The sequence below is a fragment of the Ictidomys tridecemlineatus genome, chromosome 1 (genome assembly GCF_052094955.1).
Source record: "Ictidomys tridecemlineatus isolate mIctTri1 chromosome 1, mIctTri1.hap1, whole genome shotgun sequence".
NCBI lineage: Eukaryota > Metazoa > Chordata > Mammalia > Rodentia > Sciuridae > Ictidomys > Ictidomys tridecemlineatus.
The window spans coordinates 90511628-90532069 of NC_135477.1; the positions used below are offsets into that span (position 1 = coordinate 90511628).

Sequence of the window (20442 nt, forward strand, 5' to 3'; positions counted from 1 at the left end):
TTATAGAATCTCTTTTGTCAAATGTCTGATCAACATCCTCTCTGCTTATTTCCAGAAATGTCAGTCCACATCTTTCTAGAACAGGCTTTTCCATAGAAAGAGAGTTTTTAGTAGCTACAAGGGAACTGAAATGTTTCTGTAACTTCATTTTCTGGTCCTAGTTTGTTTTTATCTGGAGGATTCTGGACTAAGTCAATCATCAGTCCTTAGAGTATTGTAGGCCAACTCGCTCATTTCAACTGAGTCCTTTTATCTATAGGCTAAACAACACTAATTATTCAACCTATTTAAAACACTTTCAGGGTAGGTGATGGTGCACACCTATGATCCCAGCAACTTCAGAGGCTGAGACAGGAGGATCAGAAGCTCAAGGTCAGCCTCAGCAATTTAAGGTGTCCCTAAATAACTGATTCTCTTCCTCCCTCTCTCTCTCTCTCTCTCTCTCTCTCTCTCTCTCTCTCTCTCTCTCTCTCTCTATCTATATATCTATATATCTATATATCTATATCTATCTACCTATCTATATATATATATATGGCTGGGGAGGTGGCTCTGTAGTAACCTCAGTTGTAAAGTGCCCTGGATTAAATCTCTAGTACTAAACAAAAAACAAAAACAAAACAAAACAAGAAAAGCCTTTACCATCTTTTTCATTTTCTTATGTATATACTTTGGTTTAAGATTTGGTATCTAGAATTAAAACCACTGTTTCAGATATGACCTATGAGTACAGAATCAGTAGAAGGCACTGATTAATCTTTTAATAACATAGTCTTATCCCTGTTGGCAATCCCAACATACTTGAATTATATTAAGCTAGGAGTTAAATAAGTGTCATATTTTTCCCTCATTAATTGTTGATCATCTTAATCTTATGCAACTGATTTTCAAAACCTAAACATATGAGATCCATGACTGTTAAGCTTTTAGGCTATTGGTTTTGTTCCAGTGTTCTAGCCAATTAAGGTTCTTTAACATTTTTTTTGTTAATGTTGTTAATTGCAACATTAACTATTCTTTCCAGTTTGTTTGTTTGTTTGTTTCCTACCTTTTAAGAATTGAAGACATTCTGTATCCGAGGCACATGTTTGTAATCCTAGCAACTCAGGAGGATGAGGCAGGAGATCATAAGCTAGCCTTGGCAATTTAGTGAGACTCTGTCTCAAAACTTGAAAAAAAAAAAAAGATTGAGAATATAGCTGAGTGGTAGAACACCTTTGGGTTCTATTTCTAGTACTGCAAACAACAACAAAACAAACAAACTGTAGAAATGGGCTGGGGTTGTAGCTCCAGTGAGTGCTTGCTCAGCACATGTGAGGCACTGGGTTCAATCCTTAGCACCACATAGAAATAAATAAATAAAGGTATTGTATCCATCTACAACTAAAAAGAAAGAAAGAAAGAAAGAAAGATAGATACTATAGACATTCAAAGAAGGTATACAATATAAGGAGTTCTAGCACCAAAGAAGGCTATATAAACTCAAATGTTAATCTATTAAGAATTATGACTTCTCATTGGGCTAGACCCTTCTTGTCTTAATAATGTAGGTTTTGAGTTGGGCACAGTGATGTGCCTATAGTTCCAGCTATTTGGGAGGCTGAGGTAGGAGTATTGCTTGAGCCCAGGAGTTTGAGGTCAGCCTGGGTAACACACAGCAAGATCCATTTAAAAAAAATAAGTTTTATTATTATTCAGGTAAGAGTATCAACAAGACCCTAGGATGTCAAAGCATCAGGAAATAAAAAAATTTAAAAATCCTGAGGAATATACTTCTCATCACCCTCACTAGTTCATTCTCTTTCTCTCAAGTAAGCCATATGGGAATCATGGGAATCAAATTGGATGCACATTGTCAACACTTGTCTCAGTAACTGAGACTGCCCGATGTCCTCTACTGAACAATTCTTACCATTAGTGTCAGCTACATTCTTGGAAGTACCAGTCCCAAGAGACTGAAAATGGTACCTGTAAAACTAGTTAATGAAGTACCATCAGAATTTCACATGAAATCATACTTACATAAAGTTAAAAATATAATTTAAAATAGATCTTACACACACACATACACACACACACACACACACACACAATGTACACACTGCAAATATCTGCACATTGGTACCCACAGTATATATTCCACTTAATGGAGTAAAAAGTCCCATGGGATCACTTTACAATTGGACTCCAAAAATCTCAGCACCTACAATGTTCTGAAGATGACTAGCAGGTGAAAAATTCTTCCAAATATGGCCCCAAATTTTTAATCCCATAAAAATTTTGTCATGTTGGAATGAGAAAATCAGGTTTTTCTTGATTTTGTATTTCTTCAAAGTAACATATGTGGCTGTTTCCATTGAAATTTGTAGAAATATTTATTATTAGTATTTAAGAAATAAATAAACATCAGCAATAATCAAATGATATTTTAAATTTTTATTGATACCATTTTGTTTATGAACTAATCTATTTACATATTCATTTAAACTGTATCCTTACAACTTGAACACAAGCATTTTTCTTGACATTAACTCACAAAAAACATTTACCTACTTAAGAACCTCTGGTGCAATTTTACGTTCTGAATAAAAAAATATGTCTAATGTGATGAATATTAATTTTTTCAAAACATCAAATGAAAAGCCTCCCATTACTTTTTAAAATAAAAGCCACGAGACATAAATAATAACTATATACATTACAACTTGCTTTTGTCAAATTACCAAGAAGAGCATCATGCCTATTGTTAAGATCTCCCCCATTACAGAATGCAAAGAAATAATATTGTATATGACAATATTCTGGTTAGTACACTCAGGTTTTGTATAGTTTGGTTTATTCTGTTTTAGAATTGCTAGAAAGAAGTAAGTAATCTTTGTATAAACACCATACTTTAAAGTTATGTAGATAATGTAATCATTTTTAAATATTTTATAATAGTAGCATTTATCTTTTTAGAAGTTATGCACAGGTCCTAAAATACTACGTGATTAGAATGTCACACTGAGGTTATCCTTATGTATCTTTATTATATGAATGTCTAATAACTGCATATTGAAATTAAAAGATATTGCTTAATATTGACCAAATATTTAACACATTTTGTCATTAAGTTTCTACTGGCTTTCTTAATTTTAAGTTTACCTAAACTAATCTAATAATTGGCCTTTCTTTTTTAAAATGAAGCAAGCATTATTTTCTGTTTGTGATAAATATCAACCTTTTTTTTTTCTTGTTGGTTTTTTTTTTCTTTTTGGAAACAAGTATATTTTGATGTAATTTAGGAAGAATGCTTTTTGAATTCTGTATTATCTTGTTATTGGAAACCTGTAGACGCTACTTCCAAAAATAACAGGAATTAAAAGATGTGGTTCAAGAATAATACCATAAGACAGCAGTTGTATATAAGGTTGTTTAAAAACAACCAAAGCAAAATAAAAAGCACACAAAAAACTTGGCATAGGTTATTAGTAGCTTGTAAAATCCCTGACCCTGCCAGATTGATACTGATTTAGCTGACACCAGGAATACGGGTGGCCTATTTTAACTATAGTGTTTTGACCTTTTAAATTTTTAAATTAACTCTTAACCTATCTGCAGTCAACATTTATTTTTTTTCAGAATTTGATCTTTCTTTCTTTGTAGCTTGAGTTGATTGAAGTTAGAACATTTTAGAGCTGTCATTTTCTTTTATGCTTTTTGCATTGTGGAAAATCACCACCTTATTTGTTGACATGAAATGGTAAATAATTATGACTTGAAAACATTGTTTCCTAATAAAAACATTTCTGAAAATTTTTTTTAAAATCTTCAAAATATTGTGACCTTTCTTTGCTCATTTTTGTTTAAATGGAAAACCTGGACCACATGAAGGCTGATAAATATTGGAAGCTTTGAGAAAAATAGCTTTCATTTTGTTTGAGAGAATTCCCTTAGCAGAAGCTGTACAATATGCACATGTTCACAGTGCTTAATTCAAAACATAATATTTTAGTCTACCTAACCACAATGGGCTAACTAATTACAAGACATAAAAGGATGAACATTTAAGCTTTCTTTTCTAGGTGTGTATTTCTCTGACACAGACATCTGAAGACAATGTGTTTTGTAGCCTTCTCTTAAAAATTTACCAATTGCTTAATTTGTTCTGTTTGCAAAGACTGTCTCCTTAACAACATTTTTTTACTTTTTAATTCTTTAGGGAAAATAGGAACTGTTGGCATAAGCACTTTTTGACCACAAGAAAGAAGGCTGCAAATCCTATTGTTGACATTGATATCTGAGATGGGAGGGTGAGGATTTACATTTAAGGGTGGCAGAAACCCAGGCCTGGTCTGCATAATATTGTGATCTAAAGGGAAAGCTCCAGAACCCCGCCTTTCTAAAACTGCTTGATTTCTCCTGCTCAGGGGCCCTGGGGGGATGGTCTCTGACAATTCTTTGGAGCCTGACAACAGTGAAGGAGATGGTGAGAGGATCTTCTTTTTTCCTGTAAATGCTTTGCCGTCTTCTAAAGTTGGTGGAATAAGGCCTTCGGAGAGCTGGGAATCAGAGCTGTAGTGATTCGCCCCTGAGTTTCTTTTTTGAACTATGCTTCTCAAGGTGGAGGTAAATATCGTCTGGTTAGGGTCTGGGTCCTGGTCAACAGGAATTTCAGCGCATGGCTGATTTCCATCTGGAAACAGAGATTGATAATTTATTTCATCATATGACATCTTCCTCGAACCAGCCTGATCAAAGGTTCTGAGCAAATGCGCAGTATCTTTTACATCAATGCTCTGGTGCCTTGTGATGAATCGCTTAGAAAGGGCCAGCCCATTGGTTTTGGAGGAGAATTCTTCCTCTGGTGTAATATCCAGGAGCTCCTCTTGCAAGGAGGCCACTCTGTTCTGGTGCTTTAATAACGGGGTACTTTTGATCCAGGCTGGACCCTGGGATAGCTTGGGCCCATTAGGGGACACTGCAGGCTTCCTCACAGGGGAGCCTGGTTCCCAGGTATCATCACTGCTTCCACAGGCCTCCCGGTCTTTAAAGCCAAAAAGCGTCAGTTCAGTTTCAGAAAAATGTGAAAGTTGCGATGAGGCTGTTTTGATGTCTACCTCAGAAGGAGTGGTGCAGGTGGCTGGGGAATGACACCCATCGATGTCTGCAGGAGGCATGTTTAGGTACTGTTTGGTAGTGTGCCTCCCAGAGGGTGATTTTGCAGTGGTTATAATGATGACCTCTTTCCCCTTTGCCTTGCAAGCACTAAGGAGAACTTTCAGGGTCTCCCTGTCTTCTGCATTTATTGCATAAACAAGAGCTGAGTAACCAGAATGGTCTTGCAAGCTGAGGTCAGCTCCGCTCTTTAGGAGCAAAGAAACAACTTCTGGACCAGCTTTTTCTAAGCAAGCGTGCATCAAGGCAGTTTTCCCAGATTTGTCCTGTATATTGGGATCAGCACTGTTTTCTAACAGGTACTTCACCATTTTGGCTTTACTGACACTCTGGTGATCCACATGTTTGGTCTTACAAGCAATCATTAAAGGCGTTTCCCCGCGGTCATTGCTCTCATTGATGTAGGCACCACCTTCTAGCAAAAGTCTTGTGAGGCGAAGTCGGCTCTGATGGACTGCTTTGATCAAGGAATTTCCATCACTTGAAATTTCTGTACCTTCATCCATCTTCAAAAGTCAGAAATCAATAGCTGGTTATCAAAGAAGATGAAGACCAAAAGATTAGCGGGAATCAACGTCCCAATTTACATTCATTTTGTCACTCACAATTTCTGAAATAGGTATAAAGGGGACATACATTGGATTATGCTATAACAAATGCAGAGAAAAATCATGAATTGCAAAGTAAATTTTAGAAAAGAAATGACCTTTAGGGAATTACAAACTAAAATGTATTTTTGAAATCATCCTTGAATATTTATGATGGAATGCCAACATGTTATTCCCTGAAGCTCATTTTTAAATAATAATCCATTTATTTTTTTACCTGTTAAAACATATTTTAAAAATTATTTTTAGTTGTAAATGGACACAATAGCTTTATTTCTGTGGTGCTGAGGATCGAACCCAGAGTCTCACACATGCTAGGCAAGCACTCTACCACTAAGCTACAGCCCAGGCCTGTGGAAGAAAAAAATATATATATATAAATATATAAATTTTTGGTATTGAAGATTAATCTCAGGGGCACTCAACCACTGAGCCACATACATCCCAGCCCTATTTTGTATTTTATTTATTTTATTTATTTTTAAAAATATTTATTCTGAAGTTTTAGGTTGACACAATATCTTTATTTTACATTTATGTGTTGCTGAGAATCAAACCCAGTGCCTCGTGCATGCTAGGCAAGCACCCTACCACTGAGCCACAACCCCAGTCCTTATTTTGTGTTTTATTTAGAGACAGGATTTCACTGAGTTGCTTAGCGCCTCACTGTTGCTAAGGTTGGCTTTGAACTCGAAATCCTTCTGCCTTTGCCTCATGAGGGACTAGAATTACAAGCATGTGCCACAGCGCCTGGCAGTGAAAAATATTTTTAAATGAATAATAGTAAAAAGTAAATTTAAGTAAAAATGCCAACGTTCTGTATAATCGCAATTGAATCAACTAAAATATAGCATGTTTGTAGTAGCTTAATGTAAAAGCTCTAATATTAAATTACTTAAACATGCTCTTAAATAATGCAAGTGATACTAGATTTTCAATTTGAAAGGCATTTTTATGTTTTGTTAGGTGATGAAAAATTATTTGGTCTACAAAACTTTAAGAGAGCTGACATGATGTCTGAAATTCACACTAAGCTAGCAATAGTGAGCGTGATTGTACATTTTTATTAATTCCATTATTTAAATTACATGCTGACTAGACTATGGTGTTATTAACAATTTCTGGGTTAAATTTTTTTTGTTCTAGTTAGTTATTCATGACAGTAGAAGGCATTTTGACACATTGTACACAAATGGAGCACAACTTCTCCTTCCTGTGGCTGAACATGATGCAGAATCAGACCAGAAATGTAATCATTACATGTATATAGGGTAATAATGTCCACCTCATTCCTCCATCTTTCCCATCCCCATTCCCCTGCCCCTCCCCTCACTCCCCTCTGCACAATGCAAAATTTGGGTTAAATTTTAACGGTAGTTCATTTGCTCTAAAAAGGTCTTATAGGCAAGAAATTTGAAAGGAGCCCTGGAAGCTTGGTAGACTTAAAAACAAAATTGAAACTGAAAAAGATTTACATTTAATTTATTTAAATATTTTAAATTCAAACTCCTTCAATAGATCACTTTAGTCAGGGGTAATAATTATGCCTTCATTAAGGCTAAGGGAAATTTTGTCTTTTATTGATATTTAGATGTAAAATGGATGTCTATGTAATATTTAAATCTAATTTAATAGGGTAGTTTTTAGAAATTGAGAACGTATATTTATACTAATCATTGACTTTTCTCCCCGCCCAGGACTGGGGATTGAAGGATTGAACTGAGACCCTTGCACATGTTGGCAAGTGCCTTATTACTGACCTACATCCCCAAACTTTTTATTTTGTTTTGAGATGGAGTCTTGCTCAGTTGCCCAGGTTGGCCTTAAACATGTGATATAATAACCTCTTAATAGAAAGAAAAGACAGAGAGAGAAGAAAATTTAAAAAAAGAAAAATATAGACATCCACAGAAATTAATTCAATTGTTAGGTATCCATAAGCTCTTAAATGTACTGGGTACTGAGATGCAAAGACACAAGCCTACCCTGAGGAGTTCACAATCTTTGGAAAATACTGCATAGCTGGATTACTGCATAGCTGGATTATTGCATAGCTGGCTACGGGAAGAATCCTGACAACACAACAGCTTTAACAACTCTGAAACAAAGGGGGCTTCACAGAAGCCAGCCCTGGATCTGGGTCTTGAAGACTGTGTCAGATAGGGCTGTGGGTGCAGCCGGGTAGTAGAGTGCTTGCCTAGCAATCCCCAACACTGCAAAGAAAATAAAAATTAAAAAAACAAAGAATTTGGCAGACAAAAGAGAAAGAGAGAATTAGAGAACACTGTATGCAAAAACCCAGAGGCATACCACAGTAGTTATGAATTACAAAACAAACTCTGTTTACACAGATATAACCAAATTGAGGGAAATACTTTAGCAGATGGTTAGAGTTAGGGTTAATATGGCAGAACACACACAATTTTGCTTCTTCCTGACCAACCCCCATCGCACCACAAAATGAAAGAATTACGCCCCCCACCCCCAAAAGATAGAGGGAAAATGAAAGAAGGGAACAGTGACATTTTGGAAGCTAGTAAGCTGGTAAGCCAGTAGCAACTGACTCTATCAACCTGAGAAAGCTGGGCCTTGAGTCAGCAATGAGAAAGATAAAGCTGAGAACCAACTCCACATACACCGCAGAATCCTGAAGGCAGTAGCCAGAAGCTTCAGAACTGGGGTGACGATAGTGATGAAGAATTCATGGAAAGTAAGGAGGGCCAGGTGAAAAGCTGTTAGAGAAGTCTTGGGTCCCTGCTGCTGGAAGTGTGATCTCACCTCAGACCAGCAGCAAAAAGCTTACTAGACAGCAGATCTCAGACTCAAGCCCAGAGCTACTGCATCAGCACCTACCTCTTCACTAGATCCCATGTGATTTGTGTGCACGGGAAGCACTGCCCTAGGTGGTTCCCACAACTCCAAGTCACTCACAGTAGACCAGTGCCACTCTCTCATTCTGGATGTTCAGAATGTTAGGGAGAACTTGACACAGGTATTGCCATTTTGAAACATATCCTTCATCTTGGAACAAGAGTCACCTCCCAGTTACTCCGACTAAACCCCCAGACAATACTCTGTCATCTTGGTTCCGCCTGAAACAATGACCACTTCAACAATGGAGGTGAGACCCCAAGCATCCTTTCCTGACAACCCCCTAGCAACAGCCTAAATGCAAAATTTCTCCCACTCTCTCAAGTCCCTATAATGACCCCAGGCTATAAGCAGAAGTTGAAAGACATAATAAACCTGTTACTATTGGGACACCTCTCCCCTCTCTTTCCTTCATTTTGTTCTTTCCATACACAGAGGTGTGCTGAAATGGTGAAACAGGTTTCTGGGTTGGAGACACTAGGCATATTTGAGAACAACAACAGAAAACCGGGAATAAGTGTTTCACTTTTTGACCACTGCCTGGGAGACTCCCCAGCTCAGTTCCAAGAAGGCTGGAAGCCATCCCTTACCCCTGCTATACTCTCCTCTCAAGAGCTGGATCTGCTAAGAGAAAACATCTAGGCAGGTTCCCCTACATGCCACCAGATAATCCCACAGTGAAGCTTACACGTGACAAGCCTCACCTGTGTGCTCGAAAACAAACCAAAGTGCCTCCTACATTGAAGACAGACATCAGAGTAAAAGAAATAAGCAACTTGGAGGAAACAGATGTTAGGAAAATGAAAATTTCAAAACTCATTATCCTCACATGAACAAGATATTGTAACTGCATTATAAGAATAAAATCATATAAAAAAAAGAATATTGAGATTCCATAAAAAAGTTCTCAGAAGGCAAAAACATGATACAGATCTGGGAAATTCAACAGAAAAGCTGGATGAGAAGGCTGATAAGATCTCTAAAGTATCTCTTACTAGACAAAGGCACCGAAAATATACATTGGAGAAAAGATAGCTTATTCAATAAATGGTGCTGGGAAAACTGGAAGTCCGAACGCAGCAAAATGAAATTAAACCCCTATCTCTCACCACGCACAAAACTCAAAGTGGATCAAGGACCTAGGAATTAGACCAGAGATCCTGCACCTAACAGAGGAAAAAGTAGGCTCAAATCTTCATCATGTCAGATTAGGTCCTGACTTCCTTAATCAGATTCCTAAAGCGCAAGAAATAAAATCAAGAATCAATAAATGGGATGGATTCAAACTAAAAAGCTTCTCAGCAAAAGAAACAATCAATGAACTGATGTGATTCTGCAATCTGTATTCAGGGTAAAAATGGGAGTTCATAACCCACTTGAATCAAAGTGTGAAATATGATATATCAAGAACTATGTAATGTTTTGAACAACCAACAATAAAAAAAGCCTAAAAAAAAAAAAGAAACAATCAATGAGGTGAAGACAGAGCCTACAGAATGAGAGAGCAAATTTTTACCACACATACATCAGATAGAGAGCACTGATCTCCAGGATTTATAAAGAACTCAAAAAAATACCAAAAAATACAGACAACCCAATCAATAAATGCACTAAGAAGCTGAACAGGCACTTCTCCGAAGAAGAAATACAATCAATCAACAAATATATGAAAAAATGTTCATCATCTCTAGCAATTAGAGAAATGCAAATCAAAACTACTCTAAGATTTAATTTCATGGCAGTTAGAATGGCAGTTTTCAAGAATACAAGCAACAATAAGTGTTGGCGAGGATATGGGGGAAAAGGCACATTCATTCATTGCTGGTAGCAACCAATCTGGAAAGTTGTATGGAGATTCCTTAGAAAACTTGGAATGGAACCACCATTTGACCCAGCTATCCCTCTCAGTCTACACCCTAAAGACTTAAAAGTGTACTATAGTAACACGGCCACTTCAATGTTTATAGCAGCACAATTCACAATGGCTAAACTGTGGAAGCAACTTAGATGCCATTCAATAGATGAATGGATAAAGAAACTCTGGTATATATACACAATGGGATATTACTTGGCATAAAAGAGAATAAAATTATGGCATTTTCAGGTAAATGGATGGAGTTGGAGAACATCATGCTAAGTAAGCCAATCACCAAAAATCAAAGGCTAAATTTTCTCTCTGATAAGTGGATTCTGATCCATAATGGAGGGAGGGGGCATGGGGGTAGGAAAAATGGTAGAATGAAAAGGACATCATTACCCTAGGTACATGTATGACTGCACAAATGGTGCAACTCTACATCATATACAACCAGAGAAATTAAAAGTTGTGCTCCATTTGTGCACAATGAAATGAAATGCATTCTGCTGTCATATATAACTGATTAGAAAAAAATTTTTTAATGTTAATTAAAATTTTTTTAAATTATTGATAGTTGATTGCATGAAAGCTCTGTGTAAATTTAAGATAAAAAAAAGTCAAAGAGAAAAAAAAATCTTTAAAGTAGTCAAACAAAATGAATAGAGTGGGGAAGACAATTAGAGGACCAGACCAGGAACTTCAACATTCAAATAATGGAAGTTGCATAAAGGAAAAAATACTGGAGGGCAGAGGTAGGAGCACAGGAGAGAAATCAATGAGATCAAGAAGAATTTCTAGGTCCAAGAAACATGAATAACCAAATTGAAAGGGCCCAATTAGAGCATCCCACAATAAATGAAAGCCAACCATACTTATAATACCTGGTTGTAAATTTCTAGAACAGAGAAGATTCCACAGGTTTAGAGGTAGGGTTCAGGGAATGTGGTGATAAGTTTCATACTTAAGGATCCAGAATTACTATAGTTTCAGATCTACCAATAATAATGATGAAAAACATTGGAGGAATAGCTTTAGAATTCTGAAGGAAAATGAACCTGTTTCAAATTCTATATTTAGCTAAGCCATTGGACAAGAACTAGGACAAACTCTCAAAAATTTACTGGAGGAGGTAATTGACAAAGATGAAATAGTGAAACAAGGAAAAAGGAAAGCATGAGACACCAAGGGCTAGACATTTTCAGGGAGGAAAGGCACCCACCCCCCAGGAAAATGCTGAAGGGAAATGTTGGGATAATGAGTACCAAAGATACCCTCTCTAAGATCACTTGGCCATTTCTCCATCTGTTAGCAGAGGACCACATCCCAGGGGGAGCCTGCTCTCAGATCCTGTCTTTGCTTGCTGTGTCCCAACCACGTCGCTCCTCTCTCTTCTATACTTGTCTTCTGTGGCAATCATGGTGCTCATTTCATCTCTGGTGGGCTTCAGAGGAGAAAGACTGAACAGCCCATTCATTCCCTTTAGATACCAGTACTGGTCTCACTGTGCACTGCCAGCAGCTCTGTAATGGTGAGCCCCACGCTTCCCAGGACCCACTCACTCTTGACCTTGCCTACAGGAGCTCTTGTGAGCACACATGGATGCTGAGCCAGACCAAGATGCAGAGACTGTCCAATTTATCTTCTGAGAGCTGCCATCATATATTGGCAAATATTGCTCTTTCCTGACGTGTATAATTGTGTGCTTGTTGCCCAGTTTTTTTTAAAAGATACAATTATTTTACTTACAGATCATTTATAAGTAGGAAATAAAAATAAAAGCAAAAAGGAATGATAAACATAAAAGTTAAGAGAAAATTATCATGTTCTATTTCTGAATCTTGGTGCTATGTATAGGGGTGTCATTTTATTATTATTATTTAAACGGTACCTATTTCATATACTCTTCCATATAATGCCACTCTTATCTATTTATTGTAAAATAAAACATGCATACAGAAAAAAGCATAGCATACATGCAAAATTTACAGAGTCATACGAGGTCTTCTTTTTGCAACATAATTCATGATGTTATCAATAGTATTTTTGCACAAACTTTCCATTGCAGTTGCCATGACTAAGCTCCTGAAAGGAAGCATTCTGAAGAATAAACTTGTTCCTCTCCACTTTGGTATCATTCGTGATGCAAACAAAGAACAACTACTCAATAAATATATATGTAAACACAACAAAAGTAAACATTTTGATTTTACATCCTCATTGTCACATTCTGTAAGAACTATTCCAGAGATGAACATACCTGCGACTCAGGAACATAGGAATTTAGAATCCACTAGTAGCTTGGGTTCCAACTCCAAAGATCTATTCTAAAGCAAAACATTTGAAAAGAGCCACAGTGAGAGAGCCATCATAAGAGATACTTCTTTTAGTATTTTTCATTTATAAATGCATTTAATACAGCAAAGAAATTTAGAGAAGTGATTTGGAACATAACATCGAAAATAGAAATCACCTAGTAACTAGTAACTAGTAATAAATCACCTAGTAATAAATCACCTATTAATAATAGATACAGTAAATGGTCAACTTTAAAAATCTTTGGGAAAAAAGTGGCATTTAAGAAACACTGAAATATGAACAAGTTGCCAGGTACCATATTTTAATATTATATTTTCATATAGGGAAATATGCTTTCTATTTGGGAAATCTTGCTTTGGATTTTTGTTGTTTTAAACTCTCATAAGAACCTATTTGGGAAGTCTCTGTACTTTTCACCCATCCTCAAATAAAGGCCTTTGTCCACAACACTAAATCTGAACACTTCCCGTCAGAACCTTCCTTTCACTAAGGTTGGTGTCAAGAGGTTCCAGGAGAAAGGGAGCTGGCAATACTGGCAACCTGGATCCCTGAGCCAGGCAGTATCCACCTCAGTCCTGTGGAAAGCGGGATGCTGTGGGCTGCAGATCTTAAAGAAGCAAATCAACTGGCTGCCTAAGTCATCTGTCATAAATACAATGGTAGATCCTCTCCCTCAAGGGCTGGAGGGCTGGCTAGCAAAAACAACTCCATGAGGTTTACTCTTTCTTCGTTATGACGACTTCTGTTTTTCTTTCTAAGAGACAGGCCTTGATATATTGTCCAGGCTGGCCCTGAACTCCTGGCCTCAAGCGATCCTTCTGCCTCAATCTCCCAAGTAATTTGGACTATAGATCCATATCACTGCAGCTGGCTATAATGACTTTTAAAGTCACTTGGTTTGCTTACTTTTTAACATTTAGTAGGATAATTCTGAACATTAAATTTTTCAGAGAAAAAAGCCATAGATATTTTATTCTTTAAATGTATAGTACATATTTGAGTCCCTAGGGTCACATTTTGTAATCAGTATCTTACTGGAATAATCTCCTATCATTAGGCCTTCATCCTCTTTCAAGTGTTTTTTTTTTAACCTTTCCTTATCTATTTGTACATCCAAAGTGCTGATATTTCTGATATTTAAGTCTGACTTATTTTTCATAGAGCTAAATTTACTTTTGATTAAGACCATTTCTCTTGCCTAGAATGTTCTTTTCTCCTGTCTGAGAGAAACATCCTGACTGAGCACCCAGAGCTGAGATATTAAAATTCAGTCAACTTCTTCATTATATGTAGTGTTTAAGCAATCCCCCAGTTCAGTTTTACTTTCCACACAGAAAACACTCCAACTGGAAGAAGTTCAGACTTGCAGGCTGAACTTTCAATCCTGACACACCTACTTATGAGCTATATGTCCTGGTATAGGCTCAGTCTATCAGAGTGTTGGGTTCTTCCTTATAAGGTGCATCTGCCATAGACATGCTGCGACATGCTGGGACTAACTAAGTTGTTGGCCATAAGGAACAGCAGCCATTGAACTGCTTAGACATGTCTGCTTGCAATTGATAAAGAGCTATAAGGGGCACTAGCCATAGGCATTCTTAGCAATGACTGGTTACATATGATAGGGAGTACAGCTCCATAAGCATGTGCAAAGAACATGCCCAGTTGCAATTATATTACCTCACTGGACATAACCAATGGACATTGACTTTCACTGGGCATAACCAATCATCAAGGTACACCACCAACATGAAACTATATTTAAATTGCTGGTCCTGCCACATTGAAGGGTTTTGCTCTAAGAAATCAGTGAGACTGGCCACCTTGCCGTCCATCCCTGGACTGAATCCACTATTTCCTGATGTCTAGCCATCGGCTGGAGAGAACCACCAGACAAGGACAACGTCTGCTCTTTGACTAAGAGAAGTCGCGTGGCATTGGAGGTATTTGGGGGCTCATGGTTGCCCTAGGATTGCGTGATTTGTTTATAGTGTTTAATTAATGTGCTTTGAATGCTAGTTGGGGTACTCCAGCACACCCAATGAGTTTTGCATTAATTGTTTATTTTTGGTGATTGGTGTGACCGAATATATGCTTGTATTTAAAGATAATCCACCTCTGAATAATTATTACTAGCGCTGCTCATGACATTCCCCTATGGAATGACAATCATAATATTCCATGTGGATGAAACATGAAATTAAACAATGCTAGAAGACTTTCTTGTGCCTTCCTACTCACTACATCCTTCTTAAAATTTTTTATTTCAGGGATCTGGAGATGTAGCTCAGTGATAGAAAACTTTTCTAGCACAGGCAAGGTCCTGGGTTCAATCTTCAGCAGCACATACACAAACATTGTCTCATAATTCTGACTCCTTTTATTTTTATCACATCTCTAACCTGCAGTCTATTTAAGTAACAGATAAAATACCGAAAATGCTTTTTCAGAATCTGTAAGTAATATTTTGTAAACATAAGTGGAATATAATCAGTGAGAAATGGAAGGAACATGTCCTTTAAGTACATTTTCTTTATAATTTCTAAATCCTATATTATTATAAGACCTTAATGATTAAACAGTTGCACGAACATTTTTATTTTAAAGTTAGAATGTCTTTAAAATCAATTACAATTCATCATGGCATTTTATCATAATCTTTCAGTATCTCTCTCTACACCCAAGATCCCATCAAAATTAGAACTACTTGGTTAATTTTTTAAAAAGAGATATATATATTCTCAAGAACAAAGAAAATTAGAGGGGACGAATCATCAGATAAGTAATTTCAAATAAGCTCTGGAAGAGAGTTGAGCTGGTGGAATGGTAGATAGCTGCAAAATAAAGAGCCAGGGGAGGAGGCTCAAAGAGAAGGGAGCCCACCCATAAACAGGGCCCATGAAGTTGAGCACTCAGAGATTCCAAGCATTGCAGAAAGTGGCAGGGAGGCACAGGACTGAAGATGAGAGGACAGTTGAAAATCTGCAGACAGAGTACCTGGACCTCCAGCTATTTCACCCTGTCCCAAGTAGCAGACAACTAACTGCAAGAAAACAAAGATTGATAACCTGAGCAAACTGATCAGAAAGGCTCTGAACTTGAAAGCAGCAAGCTGAAAATGTGGATAAAGTGAGAATCTGTAGGCTGAATGTTGAGATCCCCAGTTCTCTGCCTGCCCTGCTACCAGGAGACTGGAAGCCAGGAAGAAAGAAAATCGTTGCATTTTAAAATTATGAGTCCTATTAAAAATATCTGTGGATAAATGAAACAGTTCAAACCATAACTATACTCACCCTTCTACACACCCACTCCAAATGGAAATAGAAAGTTACCTGAAAACATTATTCCAAATTTCATACTTTACTTTTTCTCTTCTATCCCTGGATGAGTCTCCTGGCAGCCAGCTGTCAGTTCCTACCAAAGAAAATCAAAGCTATTCAGAGGCACATAAACACCAATGATTTGCTGCAAGCATCTTTCTCATTTAGAGTCTAGTTTTTTAATTCCTTGTTAAGAAATCTCTACAGTGTTTGTTCAGTTTATCATATTTCACCAATTACGAGTTTGTAAAAGCGCCTGGAGTGGATTTTATGCATAGCAAACTGGTGGGTGTCTGTTTGTAGGATGGAGCCTGCCCTGCAGGCCCTTACCTGGTTCAGCCAGGCGAGAAGGCTGAGGAAGAAAAGAAAAGGGAATTCTCCCAAGGTCCTTCGTCTTATCCACCTGCCTGTCAGAGGTTAAGTACAAGTTTCTGTGTCCTTTCTTAACATCTCTTTGTCTCATGGATGACCAGTTTGCTGCAGAGCATGGTTCTATCTGGAGAACTTGACTCATGCAGTGTCTAACGTGACAGTGCCTTTTTGGCTGAGGTACTTTAAAAGCTGTCTTGGAGGTGACGGGCTAGGCCTTTCCTATGGCTTTCTCTCCCAATTTCTCTCCCAATATTTCCCTCAGTTTTCCTTTCATTAGGTCAAAAAAGTTGTTTTCCTTTGTTCCTTTTACTATACCTTCTAATTGGATCCATTATCCCACCATAAAGTTAGTTGTCTGGCTATGGTGGGGGAGAGAGGGAGTGAAACTTCACAAATAGGTTTGAAGCTCAAATTCAGTCCTTCCCACTAACCCGAGTCCTGCCTTTATGCAGAAGAGGCAGCAAGGTGTGTGTGTCAAGAACCTGGGCTGTCTCTCTTCAAGTTACCAACCTTTGGGAAGTCATTTCTCACCCCTAAAATGAGGACAATATCTATGTCACAGTAGACAGTTCTAAGAATTTTAAAATACTCAAGTATACTTGTTGCTGAAGAATTCAACAAATGACAGTTTCTAAACATACATCAGCAAATACAAGTCCTCTGCATGTGAATCCTCTGTGCTGGTGGGGTCGGACAATGAGGCCAAATTTCCTCTACCAATGGGTTCTCACCTTTTGTGGGCATAAACATCACAGGGAGAATCTGTTAAAAATAAGATTCCAGGCTCTATTCCCAGATATTCAATACCAGGTGCTTGCTGCCCACTTCGAGAAAATGTGGGACAGTCTCTTCATTCCTATATGCTATCAACCCCTACCTCTAACTCTTACAGGTCTTCAAGTGGTTTGATGCTCAACTCCTCTGCGGGAGTGAAGGGTAGAGATGGTTAGCCCAGAAAGGAGTTAAGGGAGCCTTTGGGTTTCAGAGTACAGCCTTGAGTTAGAACAGGCCCCAGGGGTTGGAGGTTTGCTGCCTTGCTCTTCCCAGACAAGTCTGAAAACACCTGGTCCTGTGGGGAGCCTAAGGCCAGGATGCCCAGGCCAACTTGGAGTAAGGAAAGCCTGCCAGCCACAAGAAAAGCATGCCTCTCCTACCCAGCAAGATGCATCTGAGATTGTCCCAGGATATGTAAGGGACTGGCCAAGAAGAGTGCTCTTCCCCAGCACCAGTTTCTAAGAATTATTGACAAAATGCCTAAGGGAAGGAGTAGCTAGTACTGTTCCCTACACATACCCACAAAGGGCTAGGTTATCTTCTGTTACCTTGGGGCTGTCCCCAGGACCTTTAGGAAAAATCCTTGGGATATATACACCCCTACATCTCTAAATAGATTCCCCCTCAACACACACACACACACACACACACACACACACACACACACACGTAACAGAGGGGTGGGTGGAGGACAAACCTGCACCTCCAATCTCAGGAACCAAGATGACTAGATTTCTGAGCTATTGAGGATGCTGGCAGCGTCTCTGGATCCCCGATGGCGTCTCTTCAGTCTTTTCCAAGAACGCGAGGGAGCAAGCCCAAAGTGCTGTCAGAGAAGGGCAAAGGAAGGTGACTGGGGCGACAGCGTTGGGGCACGGATGGGGGCGGGGCGCACGTTTCTTCACCTCCTCTGTGAGCCAGGGCAGCGGCTGGCGGGCTGAAGCTATTGCCATCCACGAAAGGGGATTCTGACCAGGACCCCTGAAGAGTGGTTTCCTCACCTCCAGCCCTCTGGGAGGATGCAGCCCACCCTTGGGGAATGGCGCGCCCGAGGGGACAGCCATTGCCCTTATCCCAGGGAAGGCGCACCTCTGCACCCCGGCTCTGCGCGAAGGGGGTCTCCAGCGCGCACATCCTTGGTGCCAAGGATGTGCGCGCTGGAGAGCCACGGGACCCAGCTGCCCACCCCTGTCTGTCTCCGGTTGCTCGAGCCAGAGGCTGCAAAGGGCTCCTCAAGCCACAACCCACCCTCTGCGCCCAGCCTGCACCTCCTGCTGCCCAGCGGCCCCAGGCACCTGCGGAGACGCGCTCGAGCTGGACCCTCCGACCCGCGCGCTCCTGCGGCCGAGCGCGCGCCGCTCCCGCTGCGGCGCCGACACCCAGCAGCTCCGCGGCTCGGGTTCATTCCCCCAGCGCCGTGAGGCGAAGAAGGAGGCGGAACCCGCATCTCGCGGGGTCCAAGCCCCAGCCGCCGCAAAGCCGGAGCCGAGAACCGGCGGGGATTGCAGGAGGGGAGAGGGTAAGCTCGGGCTGAGCGCACCCCCGGGTGGCGGGGCAGAGGCGCTGGGGAGGCCCGTGAAGCCCGTTGCCTCTCGGTGGGCCGGGTCTCATTCTCGGCTCGGGGCACTGCAGTGTCAGGATGCGCGTGAGGTGCGAGATCCAGAGCCTGAGCTCGAGGGCGGGGCGCACGAAGGCCACGCGGCCTCGGGGTCTCGGGCTGCGCCCTCGGTACCCTCCTCCCAGCAGCTGCCACGGCAACCCAAAGTTTCCCCAAGTGCAGCTGGCAGAGACGGCGCCGCACACTGACCTGAGACTCTCTGTCGAGTTGGCAGCGGCGCCCGTCGCTTCCCTCGGGCAGCTCTGACCCTCCGAACTGGTGGCCCCAGGGCTCAAAGCCGGACCGAGCTGCCCACCCCAGTCTGCCGTCGGAACTGGGTAATGGTCTTTGGTCTTTGGCGGCGGCAATCTCAGATGCTAGTCGGTGCCTCCCCGTCCCCGCCCCTGGTTGGCAGAGAGAGGCGGGCGGCGGGCTGAGAAGCTTGGAGTGGGAGCCGGGAGGCGCGCACTTCGCCAGACGCTGGGGCTGTGCGGCGCTTCCGCTGGGAGTGACGCGCCGACTCGGGGATGCGCTGCAGGTGGGGGCGGCGTGCCAGTCCAGTCCCGGGGGCCAGAGGTTGTTCTCCGAAGCTCCGCCTTCTGTTCTCATAAGCCCGGCCCCCGCCCCTCCTCTGGCCACTGCGCTTTGGCCCCAAAGACTTGACTCGTCCTAGAGCTAGGGGTGGTAGGGTCCCCAACGCCCCTAGGATCTTTGGTCGGCTTCTGCACCCCTTTTTCTGCCCAGCTTGTATCCACGCGGCTGGTCAGTGAATCTGCCCTCGCGGGACTCTGCTCTATCCTGGTCACTTAGGCAATGCCAGAGCCTCACTTCTGGTTAGAGTGTTAGTGGGAACAATCATTCTTGTTTTTATTTTTATGAATTCATAACTGTATTACACTGCTATTAAGGCTTAATATGACATTCAACAAAAATACATTCATATATTAAACTCCGCTGAAAGATCAAGAAAGATGAAATTAAAACAACAGTTTGTTATTGTTGTTGTTGTGCTGGGGATCAAACACAGGGCCTTTTGCACATGAGCCAAGTGATCTACCCCTCATTGAGCTATATCCCCATACCAAGGAAATGGTCTTAACTCTGTGCTTATCTTGGAGAGTCTGACAGAGAAAAGATTCACTGTTTTCTGTCATTCAGAGTCTTTAGAAGCAAGTTCATGGGACATTTTACCCTAGAGGTGGGAGTTGGAAGTCCTGGATCTGGGTTGCCCTTGCCAAGGTTTGTTTGGAGGTTACCAGAAAGGACTGGGCAAATTTGCTGGAAGTCTTAGGTCTCTTCCCATTGTCTATTTTTAAAGCTTTTTATCTATGTACATGTAGTATACATATTTAAAGATGCACACTTCCCAAATTCAGTGATTTTGCACAAATTGAATAATCCAGATTAAGAAACAGAACACTGCCAGCTCCCCAGAAGATCTCTTTATATCTCCCCCTTGTGGGGAGTAGTGGTTTCAAACAGCATACATTAGTTTTGCTTGTTTGGCACTTGAATCACCTTGTCACCCTGTCACCCTGTTGTTTGCCTTTTTTACCACAATATTAAATT

The 20442-nt window shown here is 40.3% G+C and overlaps 1 protein-coding gene and 1 long non-coding RNA gene across 6 annotated transcripts in view; one reads left to right on the plus strand and one right to left on the minus strand.

Moving 5' to 3' along the window:
* Positions 1-2421: 2421 nt before the first annotated feature.
* On the minus strand, positions 2422-19436 carry Ankrd34b (ankyrin repeat domain 34B). Of its 5 annotated transcripts, XM_078044369.1 has the most exons (6): positions 19084-19436; positions 17974-18102; positions 16143-16224; positions 12752-12818; positions 5983-6116; positions 2422-5767 (listed from the first exon to the last, which is right to left on the minus strand). In XM_078044369.1, exon 6 carries the CDS (start codon positions 5661-5663, stop codon positions 4119-4121), a length of 1545 nt encoding a protein of 514 aa, XP_077900495.1. In that variant the 5' UTR covers positions 5664-5767; positions 5983-6116; positions 12752-12818; positions 16143-16224; positions 17974-18102; positions 19084-19436; the 3' UTR covers positions 2422-4118. The 5 variants fall into 5 exon arrangements, with proteins under 5 accessions (XP_077900495.1, XP_077900515.1, XP_077900490.1 ...); XM_078044389.1 differs by lacking the exon at positions 5983-6116 and having other exon boundaries at positions 2422-5686; positions 17980-18102; XM_078044364.1 differs by lacking the exon at positions 5983-6116 and having other exon boundaries at positions 2422-5686.
* The window catches only part of LOC120885730 (uncharacterized), a 36661-nt gene continuing 34683 nt past the window's right edge, over positions 18465-20442 (plus strand). The window contains exon 1 of the long non-coding RNA XR_013436930.1: positions 18465-18795. This is a non-coding gene — a long non-coding RNA (uncharacterized LOC120885730). The remainder of the gene's footprint in view (positions 18796-20442) is intronic.